This window comes from Phaethon aethereus, assembly GCF_964289735.1.
Source record: "Phaethon aethereus genome assembly, chromosome: 25".
NCBI lineage: Eukaryota > Metazoa > Chordata > Aves > Phaethontiformes > Phaethontidae > Phaethon > Phaethon aethereus.
Genome location: NC_138601.1, coordinates 5,973,200 through 5,987,501, shown reverse-complemented (window position 1 = coordinate 5,987,501; position 14,302 = coordinate 5,973,200). Strand labels below are relative to the sequence as shown.

General features: G+C 71.8%; 1 protein-coding gene across 1 annotated transcript; it reads right to left on the bottom strand.

Moving 5' to 3' along the window:
- Positions 1-1,730: 1,730 nt before the first annotated feature.
- Positions 1,731-5,852, bottom strand: PPP1R1B (protein phosphatase 1 regulatory inhibitor subunit 1B; the record flags this gene model as incomplete). The annotated part of the gene is made up of 8 exons (XM_082010662.1): positions 1,731-2,301; positions 2,385-2,534; positions 2,733-2,801; positions 3,335-3,463; positions 3,644-3,719; positions 4,218-4,240; positions 4,656-4,716; positions 5,772-5,852. 8 exons carry the CDS (start codon positions 5,850-5,852, stop codon positions 2,213-2,215), a joined length of 678 nt encoding a protein of 225 aa, XP_081866788.1. The 3' UTR covers positions 1,731-2,212.
- Between the last annotated feature and the right edge of the window lie 8,450 nt (positions 5,853-14,302).

Below are 14,302 nucleotides of genomic sequence, written 5' to 3'. Positions count from 1 at the left end.
CGGGAGCTGATATGCGGCCCCGCGGCAGCACCCGGTCTCCCTCCACTGTGACCGAAACCCCAGGCACGTCCCGCCTGGTCCTGCACAGCCACCACCGCCGGGTTTTGTGACACTTTGTGGAGCAGGAGAGGCTTCACGCTGCCTTCACCACGGCAAGAGAAGGGTCTCCGAGGGCTGGCGGAGGGCAGCAATGCCCACAAGCCGCTCACTGCCACGCTGCACAGAGAGTCTTCCTTCCTCACATGCTTGAGCACGCCGGGTGATCAGACCCTCGCAGGAGGGGGATAAAGCTCGGAGTGTTTGCGGAGACCCCGGACCTGAAGCAGCAGGGATGTGTCTGTGGTAACAGCACAGGCCAACCACTAGCATGAACCTCCGAACCAGAGCGGCCTGGCAGCCCCCGAGCCATCAAAGGATGCAAACAAGAGTTTTATGAGCACTGGGATTTATGATTTATGGGATCACCACAGGATACTCTGGATGGAGCCATCCAGGTCAGCGTTCGCCAAGCGACTGAGGGGAAAGCAGCCCCTCTGCCCTCCAACAAGCCCCCCGACCGCCTGACAAGCCCCTCCACGGTCCCGTCCTGGGGCAGGAGCGGATCCCTCCTCCCCAGAGAGGCCGCAAGTTTTCCTGGGCTCATACTCATAAAAGCACCCCGAGGTCCCAGCCCGGGGAGGAGCGGCTTCACGGCTGAGATTAGACAGAGCCAAAGCTCTCAGCCGCCCGTGCCTCCGCCGCCCTCAGCTCCTCATCACTGCCGAGCGGCTGCCGCGGCCCGGAGGCCCCGCTCCCCCCGCCGGTGCCCGGGCATAGAGCGGCTTTTAACGCGGGCTGCCCGTGGGGATCAACATGCCACCGGGATCAGCCGCCGCTCCTGCCCCCGGCGGGTTTCGGAGAGAGGCCGGGTAAGCGCCGCAGCCACACGAAGGGCTCCCGGGGAGAGCCGGTGCCCCGGACCCGCCGATGAGCTCGGGGGGCAGAGAACACGCCGGGGATCGCCGCCTGCCCCAGGACCACCCGCGGCTTCAGTGGGGAATGTGCCCTCCAGGCACCCCGCAAGACGAGACGCCCGGTGCTCCCCGGGCCCAAAGCCTCCGGGGAGCCGGTAACGGGACCCCCCCCCAGGACTGAACCCCGGGATCCGGTAACTGCCCTCCCCACCGGGACTGAACCCCTGGGCCCCCCCCAGGGACAGCGCCCCCCCCCCGCGCTGGCGAGGGCCGTACTCCCAGGCCCGGTGCCGGCCCCGAGGTCCTCGCCGGCCCCGTCTCCTGCGGGGCTCCGTATCCCGCCCGGGCCGAGCAACCGGGGCCCGCCGGGCCCGCCGCCCGCGCTCAGCCCGGAACCGACCGCCCCGGGAGTGGGGCCGGGTCGCCCCGGGGCCCCGGGGCCCGCCCGCGGTACCTGCCGCCGCCCGGTGCCGGTCCCCGCCGGAAGCAGACCCCGGCGCGAGCCGCTTCCGGCCCCGCGCGCGGCGCCGCCGCTACCTTTGACCCCGGAAGAGAAACGCCAGAGCGAGGCTGCGCCGGCGCCGACCACCGCAGGCAGCTGGGGGGGGGGAGGAGAGACCATTCCCCACCGGGGGGCGGTCAGTGGGGCTGGCAGGGACAGTTCTCTACCGCGGGGGTCAGTGGGGTGAGGGAGAGACCATTCCCCATGGTGGGGCTGGGGTTCACGGTGGCACCGGGTCTGACCCCATAGCCCTGCCCATAGCTCCCTGTTCTCGCCCCACAGATCCTCCCCCATCCCCTGCCCCGCACCCCACGCTGTCGCCCCCCCAGACGCGGGTCAGGGTCTCCGCCGCCCCCCATGGCCGCAGCCCCCCGAGAGCAGGCTCCAATCTCTCTGTACAGCCGTTTATTGCGGGCGGGGGGCTCTGCTCGATGGGGGAGGGGGGCAGGAGCCGGGGGCCCCCAGACCCCGCAGCACCCGGGGGTCCCGGCCCCGGCAGCTGGAGGGGCGCGAGGCCTCGCTGGCCCCTCTCGTGGGGCTCCCTGGGGCCGGGACCCCCGGCACCGAAGCGGGGCGGGGGCAGCCATAGCCATGTGGGGGGCCTGGCCTGGCCTGGCCTGGCCTGGCACGGCACGGCACGGCACGGCACGGCACACGAAGCGCAGGCAGGGCTGGCAGCAGGCGAGAGGCGCAGCCGGGACGGAGCGGGGACGCTGGCGAAGCTGCTGCAGCCGGGGCGGCCGGTGGCCAGTGCCAGCTAACTGGTGCCCAGTGGGAAGGTGGGCGAGTGGCGCTCGGTGCCGATGGGGCGCGAGGGCACCTCGGCGAAGCCGACGTGTCGCCGCTCTGGGGGCAGAAGGGCGGTGGGTCAGGTGTGGGGCCCACTGGCACCGGAGCCACCAGGGATAGGGGGGTGACACCCCACGTACCCCCGGTGCCGCCATCCTCCTGCTCCCGTCCCGACTCCTCCTCGTCACCCTCCGCTCCCTCGGGGTCCTCGGGGATCTCCGACACCGTCAGTGACTTCAGGTCCTCCCCGCGCTCCTCTATGCCGCCGGCGAAGGACACCTTCTGCCCACCTGCGGGTAACAAGGCCGGTGGCCCCGGGGACCCCTGGCTCCGGGGTGACCCCGCTGCAGCGCCGGGGGGACGGGTCCCCGAGTCCCAGCACCCACCCAGCACCCCCGGGTGAGGGGGCCGCAGTGGGCGGGTGGGCAGCCCCGTCCACCCGCCATCCCCTCACCGTCCCCGTCCCTTCGCCGTCCCCGTCCTGTTACCTTTCCGCTTGTGCGCCTTGGGGCCGGCGGGGAAGAAGCTCCGCTCGGCTCTGGCCTGGCTCCCCGGGGCTTCTCGGGCGGGCGGCGATGAGCCGGGGGCAGAGGAAGGCACGCGCGGCGCCGCGGCACCGCCGGAGCCGGCAACCACTGCGTCAGCCCAGCGGCCGGGGGTCTGGCTGGCGTCAGCGCGGCCCCGGCGGGGGACGGAGATGCTGCCCGGCGGGGGGATGTGGTGGCCCCGCAGGCTCCGCTCAGCCCGGGGCGAGCGGGCGGCAGGTCCAGGCGGCACTGGCAGCAGCCAGCCTGTGTCCCCCAGGGCACCCACCCTGTCCCCGAGGGCTACAGGGCACCCGTCTGCACCCCTGGGCTCCAGCCGCCCTGTCCCCATCTCCCAGCATCCCCAGGCTCCAGCAATCCTGTCCCCACATCCCCTGGGCTCCAGCAGCCCCGTCCCCATGTCCCCGCATCCCCCAGGCTCTGGCATCCCTGTCCCCGTGTCCCCTGGGCTCCAGCAGCCCCGTGTCCCCATCTTCCCATGTCCCCCAGGCTCCAGCAATCCTGTCCCCATGTCCCCCGGGTTCTGGCAGCCCTGACCCCCTCACCAGGCTCCAGGACGCTGTCGGGGTCGCAGGCGTGGGCCAGCTCGTGCTCCCCATCATCGGCCTCCCCGTCGGAGCTGTCGCCCCCGGCCAGGCCACTCTCCAGGTGGGACTGCACGATGCGCTGCACCGCTGGGGAGATGCCGGCGTCAGGACCCCGCTCCGGGCACTGGGAGCACTGGGAGCACTGGGGTTTCCCCGTGGAGCCACACGGCACCAGGAGAGGCGTGGGGAGCCAGCGTGCCCGGGTGCCCCCAGCCCACCCCAAACAGCCTCTGTGCCTCAGTTTCCCCATTCAGAGGGTGCCGGTACCTTTGAGTGAGGGTGGTGTGTAGGCACACGGGTTGGTCCTCTTTGGTTTAAGCAGGCAGCCCTCGCCGGAGGCGCGCTGCAGGCAGGAGTGGTGCCAGGGATGGGGTCCCGGCGTCCCCCCATGCCGGGGGCCACCGCAGCCCCAGGGGAGCCAGGCAGCCCTTGGGGAGCTGGGTGCTGTGACCAGGGGTCTCGCCATGGGGACCCCAGGATGAGGCTGCTGCAATGGGGGTCCCAGAATTCCCAGAATGGGGACCCAAGGCTGACCCCTCCTCTGCCGAGGACCCCACCACGGGGAGCCGGTGTTGGGGACCCTGGGGTGGTGTCCCCATGATGATCACGAGGCGGCTTGCACCACGGCCAAACCCCACAGCCTGGCTTGGCACCGCGTCCCCGTCCCCGTGCCCGCAGTGCCGGCGCCATGTACCCGTGCCGGGCAGGGAACCGATAAGCGCTGGAGCCAGGCAGGGACGGGGCGGCGGATGCCTGGGCTGGGCCCCGATAACCCCCCGGTGCCCGGGGAGCTGTGGGACGGGGGAGCGGGGCTGCCCCGGGGGTCCCGGCACCCACTCACCTGGTAGGGCAGGGACTCGTCCTCTGGGTCGGCAGCACCAGGGAGAGAGGAGTGAGCAGGACAGGGCTGCCGGCACCCAACGGAGCCGGGCAGGTCCCTGCCCACCCCCAGACCCCCGCTCCAGGGGGTTACCCTGCCCACCAGGGACCTGCCACCGCGTCCCGTCCTGCCACCCCATCCCTTATGTGACGGCCCATCCCCTCCCTGCCACCACGTCCCATCCCGGCCATCCCATACCACAGGTGACACCACATCCCATCCCCGCCACGATGTCCCATCCCCGCCATGACGTCCCATCCCTGCCAGCCCATCCTATCAGTGACGCGATGTCCCATCCCTGCCACCACCTCCTGTCCCTGGACCAGACGTCCCCTGCCACCATGTCCATCCCTGCCCCGTGTCCCATCCCCGGCCGGTGCCGGTCCCTGCCTGGCTCACCTGGGGAGGAATGCTCGGAGAGCTGGAAGAGCATGGCCGGCGTGGGCCTCCGCCGGCGGATCTGGGGCACAGCGGGGTGTCACTGGCCGGGGACACCCGGGGTCCCCTGTCCCCTGCCCTGCGCCCCAGGACCGAAGTCCCATGCACATGCCTGCACGCGTGTAAGCGTGTGCGTGCCTGTGAGTGCGGGTGCAGGCAGGGAGCGTGCGGGGCTGCACGCCCACCCGGCACAGGAGGGAGCACCCAGCCCGGGGACGCCAGTGGGGAGCAGGGGATGGGGACACCCAGCCCCGGCTGGGGCAGGGGTCCCGAAGGTGGGGGTCCCCGAGGTGGGGGTCTCCGCTGAGCCAGTTCCATGGAAAGGTGCAGTGCCCCACAGAGGGGCCACAGCCCTGTCCCGGGGTCCCCATGACGTCCCCGGTCCCTCCCGGCCCCACGAGAGCCTCGGCTCCTGCCCAGCCCCTCCGTGGGGGCTCTGGGTCCGGTCTGTGCTGGGGATGTCCCCTCGGGCCGGGCACAACCAGCTGGGGGTGGCTGTCCCGTCCCCTCTGCCTCATCCCTGTCCTCACCCCATCCCCTCCGCCCCATCCCACCCCTCCCGTCCCGTCCCTGTCCCTGCTCAGGTCTCCTCTGCGCAGGGGGCTCACACGGGGACCTTAGAGCTCTCTCGTCCTGTCCCTGTCTCCCCCTTGTCCCATCCTGTCCCCCCATCCAGTCCTGTCCCCTCTGTCCCTCCCGTCCCATGCCCTGTCCCCTCCGATGCCCCTTGTCCTGCTCTCCCGGTCCTCTCCCACCCATCCCGTCCCCTCAGTCCCCATCCCGTCCCCTCTTTCCCCCATCCCGTCCCCTCCGATCCCCCTTGTCCCGTCCCCCCAGGCCCATCCCATCCCTCCTGTCCCACTCCGTCCCCATCCCGTCCCATTTGTCCCTATCCCTTCCCTGGGACCCAGCTCACACCGGCACCTTGGGGCTCTCCTGTCCCCCCCCATCACTCCCGGTCACGTCGGGGGTCCCTCGTCGCCCCGAGGTCACCGGCAGCGCCAGCCGGCGCTGCCGGTGACCTCGGGGCGACGAGGGACCCCCAGCGTGACCCCGTACCCTGACGTCCACCCTCACCATCTCGACGGCGCGGGGGTCCAGCTGGCTGGGGGGTGCCGGCACCGAGAACTGGATCTTCTTGCGGTCTTTGGGGTCCATGGCCTCGACCGCGCGTCACCGTCGCCGCTGGGTGGGGGGGGGTCTCTGCCACCGGTGCCGAGCAGAGTTCGGTAGCACCCGGGGCTCGGTACGGCAAGGACTGAGAGCGGCGGGAGGTGGGGAAGGCAGAGCCGGTGAGGAGGAGGAGGAGGAGGAGGAAGGAGAGGGAGGGAGGACACGTCTCCTACCAAGCACTGAATTATTCATCCCCCCGGGCAGGGGGGCTGAGGCCCCGGTAATGAGCCCTCGGGGAGCCCCCGAGGGGGTTCAGCCAAGCTGTGGGGGGCCCTTAACCCTTTTCCTGCCGGGGGGGGTGGCCCCGATCACGGTGACCGAGTGGGATGGGATGGGGACGGGATCGGGTGCCTCCACGTGAGTCCCCATCCCGTGTGCCTCAGTTTCCCCGCAGAGCCACGGGCTGGGCAGGCAGGGGCAGGCAGGGGCGGGCAGGGGCGGGCAGGGGCAGGGGCACTCTCACCCTCAGAGGGGCAGCAGGAAAATCACCCTGGATGCTCCGTACCCCACGGACGCTCCACTCCCACCCCAGGGGACAGGGACACTGCTCCTGCAGGGGTGGGATTCTCCGGGGATTGTTATCAGGGGACACCCGCGGGGACACGGGACCCCCAAAACGTCCCATCGCCTGTGTGCCGGGGCTCCCCCGCAGCCCCGGGGACGGGGGTGTGCCGGAGGCCGCTGCCCCGGCTCTCGGTGGTTTTCCCGGTGGAAAATTCCACCAAACCCAAAGATTCCCTCGGGGAAGCGGGGGCTCGGCCCCCCAGACACACGCTCCTGCGCGGGCACCGCTTGGCACCGGTGCTCGGCGCTGCATGTGCCGGGCTCTGCCACGGCCCTGCCAGGAGGGACCGGGGCATGGAGGGCACCTCTCCCGGCCCTGCCGGGGGGCACAGCTGGGGTCCCTGTGCGGGAGGATGGTGGGGTCACCGGCAGCCGCAGCGGTGGCACCCATCCCCTCACGGGACATCCTGGCCGGGGGCCGGGGTCGTGTTGGTGGTGTTGGCGCTGAGGAAGCCGCCACTGAGGAGGAATGAGGAAGGGGGAGCCGGGAGCTGGCTCCGGCCCCCGGATCTCCCGGTGCTCCAACGGCTGCGGGTGGCCGCGGGCCAGCAGCCGCCGCTCCAGCAAAATATTTACCCGAGTGGCACCGTGCCATGGACCAGCCTCCCGCCCGCCCGGCCCCACGCGGCAAAGCACAGCAAAGCCCGGCTCTGCACGGCAAAGTGTGGCAAAGCCCAGCTCTGCGTGGCAAAGCTCGGCTCTGTGCGGCAAAGCATGGCAAAGCCGGGCTCTGGGCAGCTAAGCTTGGCCCTGCGGCACAGCGCAGCCCCACGCGGCAGTGCCCACCCCGGGTGGGGACAGCCCAGGGATGGGCGCCAGCAGCGGCCCTGTCCCCATGGAGGGGACGGTGGGGCCGAGCCAGGAGGATAGGGTGAGGGGTCCCTCGGTCACCCCATGCCCAGGCTGGCCCCGTGCCAGGGTCCCCGTGCTGGGCTCTGAGCATCGTCCCCGTCCCCATCCTGGCGTGGGACCCAAGTCGTTATGGCAACAGGTTCCCGGGTTCCTTCCCGCTGCCATTCCCGCTCCTCCCGCCCGCGAAGGCGCCGTGTGAGGGGGTGGCCGGGCCCCCTCCTCACGCTGCGGCAGCGGCAGCACCCGCAGCCCCCCGGGATTGGCACGCGCCACCCACGCCCGCACCCACACAGCCTGCGCCCGCGGGCGGCACCCGCAGCACGGCACAGGGGGGTACCGCACTGAGCCCAGCACACGGTGCCCGGCACCGTGCTGGGGAGGGGATGTCGTGCCTGAGTCCGCTCCGTGCCACGCGGCTCCAGGCACACGTGTGCCACGCATGGCCCCGCTCCTCGCCGGGTCAGCCCCACCGTGGGCACCCAGGCTGCTCCGCGGCATGCGGGGCCAGAGCCACCGGTGCCTGTGCCGTGCCGTGCCCATCCCCGTGCCACGCAGCGGGGGCTGCAGCTCCGCGCAGCAGCGAATCCTCCTGCAGAGAGAGTAAAAATAGCAGCAGGTTCGGGGAAGCGGCGCTCGCCAGCGGGCCCCGGCGAGGAGCGGGGGCCTTCGCCCGCCGGCGGAGCAGCGGCGGGGCCGTGGGTCTGGGCACGGCGAGGCCGCAGCGTCGGAGGGGCAGGGTGCTGTGGGGCTGGGGCGTCAGGGTGGATGGGGCAGCACGGGGGGACGGGGCTGCGGGGACGGGGCGCCGTGGGGACGGGGCGCCGTGGGCATGGGGCGCCGTGGGGATGGGGCGCCGTGGGGACGGGGCGCCGTGGGGATGGGGTGCCGTGGGGATGGGGCGCCGTGGGGACGGGGCGCCGTGGGGATGGGGTGCCGTGGGGATGGGGCGCCGTGGGGACGGGGCGCCGTGGGGATGGCGCAGCGCGGGGACGGAGTACGCTGGGGTCGGAGCGTCGCGGTGATGGGGCGTACCAGGGAGAGGGCAGCGTGGGGACGGGGTGCCACGGGGCTGGGGTGCCACGGGGACGGGGAGCCGGGGGGATGGAGCAGCCTGGGGACGGAGCACCGTGGGGACAAGGGAACACCGGGACGCCGATTTCCCGGTCCAAAAGGTGAGTCTCGGGGGCGGGGCCTGGGCGGTGGAGGGGGCGGGGACACAGAGTGGGCGTGGCTCGGGGGGCAGTGGGTGCCGGGGCCCCCCAGTGCCCCCACCGTGGGTGTCCCCCTCCGCACGCCTGGGTCCCCCGCCCGGCCCTGCGGGGGGGCAGTGCTTAGGGGGCCGCTCCCGGGGTCCCCCCAGCCCCCCCGGGCTGTGCACGCCGAGACCCCCCGGCACCCCAGGACCCACCGTGGGTGCAGCCCCCCGGGCCCAGCGCCCCCCTCGCCCCGAGCTGCAGCGGGGGCGGCCGGGTGGGGGCCGGTGCTCCCCCGGGCGCAGAGGAGGTGCCGGGAGTAGGAACACGCGTGGGAGCACGCGTGGGAGCAGGAGGGGGCGGCGGTCGGGGGGGGGCTTAACCCCTTCCCTGCTGGGACCCCGTCCAGCGACAAGCCTGGGGTGCTGCAGAGGGAAAGGGGGACCTGGGGGTCTGCATGAGGAGCCTTGGGGACCTGGCCACCCCCACGGTGGCACCCGACTGCCCACATCGCTGCCCAGAGCGTCTGGGCAGCACTGGGGGGGCTGGCACCCCCGCTGTGCGCTGGGGAAACAAGGCACTGAGCCGCACTGGCAGGGCCGGAGGGGCAACCCCATAACCCTGCCACGACACGGGGGGCTGCACCCCCACGTCCTCAGCACGACGGAGGCTCCGAGCCCAGCATGAGGGGCGGGGGGGCTACAGCCCCCTACCCTGGGAAAGACGCGGGGGGTCCAACCCCGGTGCGAGGAGGGGACACGTCCCCGTATCCCTGGCGGGACGGAGGGCTTTGTCCCCACGCTCCTGGCAGGATGGGGGGGCCGCTGTCCCCGGCAGGGTGAGGAGGGGTCCCATCCCTCCACCCCAGCAGGGTGGGGAGGGAGCTGTGTCCTCCCATCCCCCTGGCCTGGGCCTGGCCCTGATGCCCTCGCCGGCCCGGCCGTGCCCATCGGCGCTGCGGCACGCTGCCGGCAGATGTCATCCCCGGCTGGCATGGCGGTGCCCGACGCTGGCATGGCCGGGCTGGCATGGCCACCCTGGTGTTGGCACAGCCGCGCGGCAAGCGCAGGCCTGGGCACGGGCTCAAGGGCTTTGGCACGGGGCGGCCGGAGCAGAGCCGCGGCTGGAGTCCTCCCGGTTGGCAGCTGCCAGCTGCCAGCCCACGCCAAGCCTCACGCCCGCACCCCGGGGTGCTGCCGGCCGAGGGGGGACCAGGGGCTGCCACGGGGGCTGGGGGCACTGGGGGGTCCTGGAACAACACCCCCCGTGGTGGGCACCCCAGCCGGGCAGGGGGATGCAGCAGCTCCGGGGGGTCTGTGCACACGGAGCCCGGTGCCGGGGTCTGCGTGCCCCGGGGAGGCTCTGAACGGTTAAAACCTTGGCGGGGGGTGAGGGAGTGCAAGCCCGGAGGTCCCGAGGAGGGAGGGGATGCAGCGGTGAGACCCAGAGAGGAGAGGCAGCCCGAGGATCTCCTCTGCCTGGGGGACATCAGTGCTGGCCCTGCCTCAGTTTCCCCACCTGTAGCATGAGCTCTCCACAGCCCCAGGCCCCAGCCGCCCCCTTCCCGGGGAAGCGTGACCCCAGGGGACCCGACAGCCCATCCCGGTGGCCCCGCGGTGCCCTTCCAGGGGGGTTGCGGGGGGGCTGCCAGCCCCGCTCCCCCCATCCCTGAGACCCTGCCAGGGAGGGGGCCCGGCCGGTGCCCAGCCGCCAGCACAGACCAGTTTGCTGCCTCCATTCCCAGAAGAAAGAATAAAGTTAAAACATCTGTTAATTTATAAACCAATTTAACCATGACTGGTTAATAAATAGCTACCAGCTGCCAACCCCCACCCTCCGCCCGGGCGAGGGGCGCGCGGGAAGCTGGGGACGCGCAGCCAGCCGGGCTCGCCCCACGGCCCCTGGCGTCATCGTCACTTGTCCCAGTGAGGGTGTCCCCGGGGTCCCCCGGGGATGTGGCTGCCAGAGGGCCGGGGAGAGCCAGGCGCTCGCGGGGAGGCTGGCACGGCCATGGCGCCCGGCGCGGGGGTCCCGGCAAAGGGACTGGCAGCTGCAAATCCATAAAGGAGGGACATACGGGCGAGCGTGGCCTGGGCGGGGAAGGTGCCCGGGTGGGGGGTCTGCTTGTGTGGGGGGAGACGGGGACATGGGGACACGGGTCCCTGTGGGTAGGGGCTGCCCTGCCTCAGGGTGGGTCGTTTTGGTGGGTGCCGGTGCGGTGGGAAGCGGGGCTGGGGGCGAGGGGTGCCCGGGTGTGCGTGCATGCGTGTGCCAGGGCTGTGCACGTGTGCGCACAGGAGCGGCTGCGTGTGCGTGTGCACACCTGTGCGTGTGTGTGCACACACGTGTGTGCACAGCAGCGTGTGCGTGTTTACGTGTGCGCGTGCCAGGGAAGTGCGTGTGTGCACAGGGGCGTGTGTGTGCTTGTGCACGCGTGTGCGTGCGCACGTCCCTTGGCCTGTGCCGTGCCCGGCGTGGAGCATCCTCGGCGCACGCGGATCCAGGACGGATGCGGCCGGAGAAGGGCCTGGCCCCGGCGCTGCGGCGAAACCGGGGACGTCCGCGATGAGCCTGCCCCCCAAGCCCCCCTCCCAGCCCCCCTCCCCTCTCCCTCTCTGCGGGGCCGGAGGGCGCAGCAGGGTTGCGGTGCCCGGGCACGAGCCCCTTCCCGGCCGCGCGCGCCCCGACACGTGTCGCAATAGTAATGTAATTTGTCCGTTAACAATGGGCAGCTTGAGGTTTATATTTAATTACAACGTTTGCACCAACCTGAACTCACCCTTATTCATCAATAATGCATGGGTTTGTGTTTATCGCTGCTTAATTAATCTGTGCTTACGACAATTAAAGGCTTGCAAAATCCCCAAAGGTGGCGGCGGGGAGCGGCTGCGCGGTGCCGGCGTGGTCGCGGTGCCGGCGTGGCCGCGGCAGCGGGTGGGAGCAAGAGCGGCTGCGGAGCGGGGTGACCCCCCCTCCTTGGGTACCCGCGTCCTCGGGGCCTCCCCGTGCCAGGAGGGGCTGGGCATCCCCCGGGCGAAGGGAGAGCCCCCGGGCACGGGGTGCTGCGGTGGGGAGCACCCTGCACCCGCTCCCCGGGCGGCCCCGCTCCGTGCCTCAGTTTCCCCAGGAGGAGACGGCGGGGGCCACCGCAGCCGCCGGGCACGGAGCCACCGCGCCAGCCCTGGGGACCAGCCCCGCACCCCCCGAAACCGCCCGCATCCCTCCTCCCCATCACCTTTTTCTTCATTTTCCCTTTTCCCTCCCTATTCTCCGTCCCCTCTCCCCCTCCCACCCTCCGGGGCCAGGGGAGCCGGTGCCCCCCGAGCCGGCCAGCGTGGCCAGGCCGTGGCACGCCAGCTCTGCGCCTTTAAGCGCGGCGTGGCGCGGCTGTCCCGGATCAGCCGGAGCGCCTATTAAAATTTTATGCGAAGTGTAAATGGGCCAGGTCTCCAGCTTCCCGCTCCCTCCGAATGATTTATTACTCGCAAATACCACAGAACTAATTAGTATAGTAATTAATTAATACGAATTTGCATATTTGCATGTGCAATTAGTGCAGTGGAGTGATTACTCTGAAAATGAGAAGTTGGGCTTGTCAGATGGTAGTGTGAACTGGAGTGGAAAAGCCTCGTGCAAATGAACCCGGGCGGCGGCGGCGGGCACGCAGCGGCACGCGGCGGCACCAGCCCCACGCCGCGCCGCGCCGGGAGGGCGCGAGGCCCCACGTGCAGGGAGCTGGGGGGTCCTCGGCCCCAGGGACCCCAGCCCCGGCCTGGGTCTGGGCCCCCGCCATGGGGACCGCTCCATCCCTCGGCCATCTCCATGGCGACTCGTCGTGCCAGGCGCGTCGCCATGGCAACGGGCCGGGCCACGCAGCCTCGCCATGGCGACTGTCGTCATCGGCGCCCTGTCACCATGGAGACACCCCCCCCCAAATCCACTCCCTGCCAGCCGCCCCCCCCCAGATGGCTCGGGGTGTTGGGATGGGGGCCCCGCTGGCTGGGGGTCCCCAGAGACACCCGGGGTGCAGGAGGGGGGTCCCCGATGTCCCCAGGGATGGGAGGCCCCAGGGCGCCCCGGGATGGGGGTGAGGGCCCCCGAGGGCCCGACGCCGGGGGCAGCAGGCACAGCCGAGCCCCCCGATGGCAGCACCGGGCTGGATCAGCCCCCGAGGGCTGGGGGCCGCAGGCCGCCCCCAGGATGGGGGTCTGGCACCCCCAACCCCACAGCTCCCAATCCGGTCCCTCGCCTTTGTCCCTGGTGCCACCCTGGTCCCCCCTCGCCCGTGGCCCCTGTACCACCTGCCCTGCTGAGGCCTGACACCGCTCGGTGCATTTCTGGGAGGGCCACCTGCCGCCTCGCCCCCCCGGTTTGGGGAAGTCAGTGCAGAGGGGGCGCAGGCGAGCGGGGTGGGGGGTGACGGCGGGGCCGTGGCTGCGGGCAGCCCCCGCCACCCCCACATGCCGCGTCCCCCGCCATCCCGCCCCGTCGGCTCCCTGAAACGGGCCCAAGCGGACGCCATCTGCCGCGGGGGGGCCGGGGGCCGGTGCCAGCAGCTCTCCTTCAGCCGCGCCGCACCGTGCCCACCGTGCCGGTGGCACCGCCGGGCTGCCTGCCGGCCCCCTGTGCCCCCCCAGACCCGGCCGGGGCAGCGATGGGGTCCACGCTGCAGCCGCAGTGGGTCTCCTGTCCACTGCTGAGCTCTTGTGACATCACAGTCCAGTTGTTGTGATGTCATAGCCCACTGTGACCTCAACAGGGTGGCCTTATTACCTCACCAGCAGCCAACTCTGCTGGTGGCACAATGGCAGCCCCCTCTGACCCTGGGTCTCGAGCTGGGGTGCCCCTGTCCCAGTCCCCCCCTTCCCCAGAGAGCATCCGGCCCCGGACAGGGGAGCCCGGCGACTGCCAGGTGACGAAGGGGGCACGGGGGGGACACAAGTCCCCTGGGGCCACCCGTCCTCCCGCTCCGGGACCCTCTGTCCCCAGCCCCACACGCAGCCGCCGCTTTGGCAGTTTTCCACCGGACAATTCCCACGGTGTCGTTTGCCTAATTAATAGCGTGTGTCTTAAAAACCGCATGACGAGCCCCCGGCCCGCGAGGGGCAGCGGGGAGGGGACGGGCGGAGGGGTCCGGCTGCCCCAGGGGCAGGATTCGGCCAGGGTGGGTGGAGCAGCCGCAGCGGGGGCTTCGCTTGGCACCGGCACCCCAGCCTCGGGGCCGGCACAGGAGCTCCCCGTCCTCCCTAGCGAAGGAGAGGAGGGGTCGCTGAAAGCCCCCCCGATCCCGGCTGCGTCAGGACCGCCCCTTTCCCCCCACCCTGCCTCAGTTTCCCTCCACCATCAGCTTCCCCAACCCGCCCAGGACCCCGCAGTCCCCATTGCTTTAGGGGCACGGGGACAGGCAGGGGACCCACCCCCCCGTCCCCCAGAGACCCCCGCCCGCAGACCAGGCCCTGCTCACCCGGCGGCTGGATCTTCCGCCCAGGGACGGGTCCCACGAGGGAGAGCTGCTCCGGGGGCCCCGCCCGCAGCGGGGACGGGGACGGGGACGGGCTGCGCTCCGGCTCCCGCCGCTCTCCTCCCCTCGGCTGACATTCCCCGGCGGTGGCTCCGCCGCGCGTTACCGCATCCATCTCTCCCCAGCCTTCACCTCCCAGAAATATTGCAGCCCCGAGCCGGCTCCATCTGGCAGCTCGGCCCCCGCCTCCCCCCGCCACCGCTCGCGGGGAGACGCCGGAGCCGGCTCCTCCGCCCGGGCCCCGGTGGGCTCAGCCCCGCCGAGGGGAGACGGGGACCCCGCTGGCGAGGGGGGCCAGGTCGGGT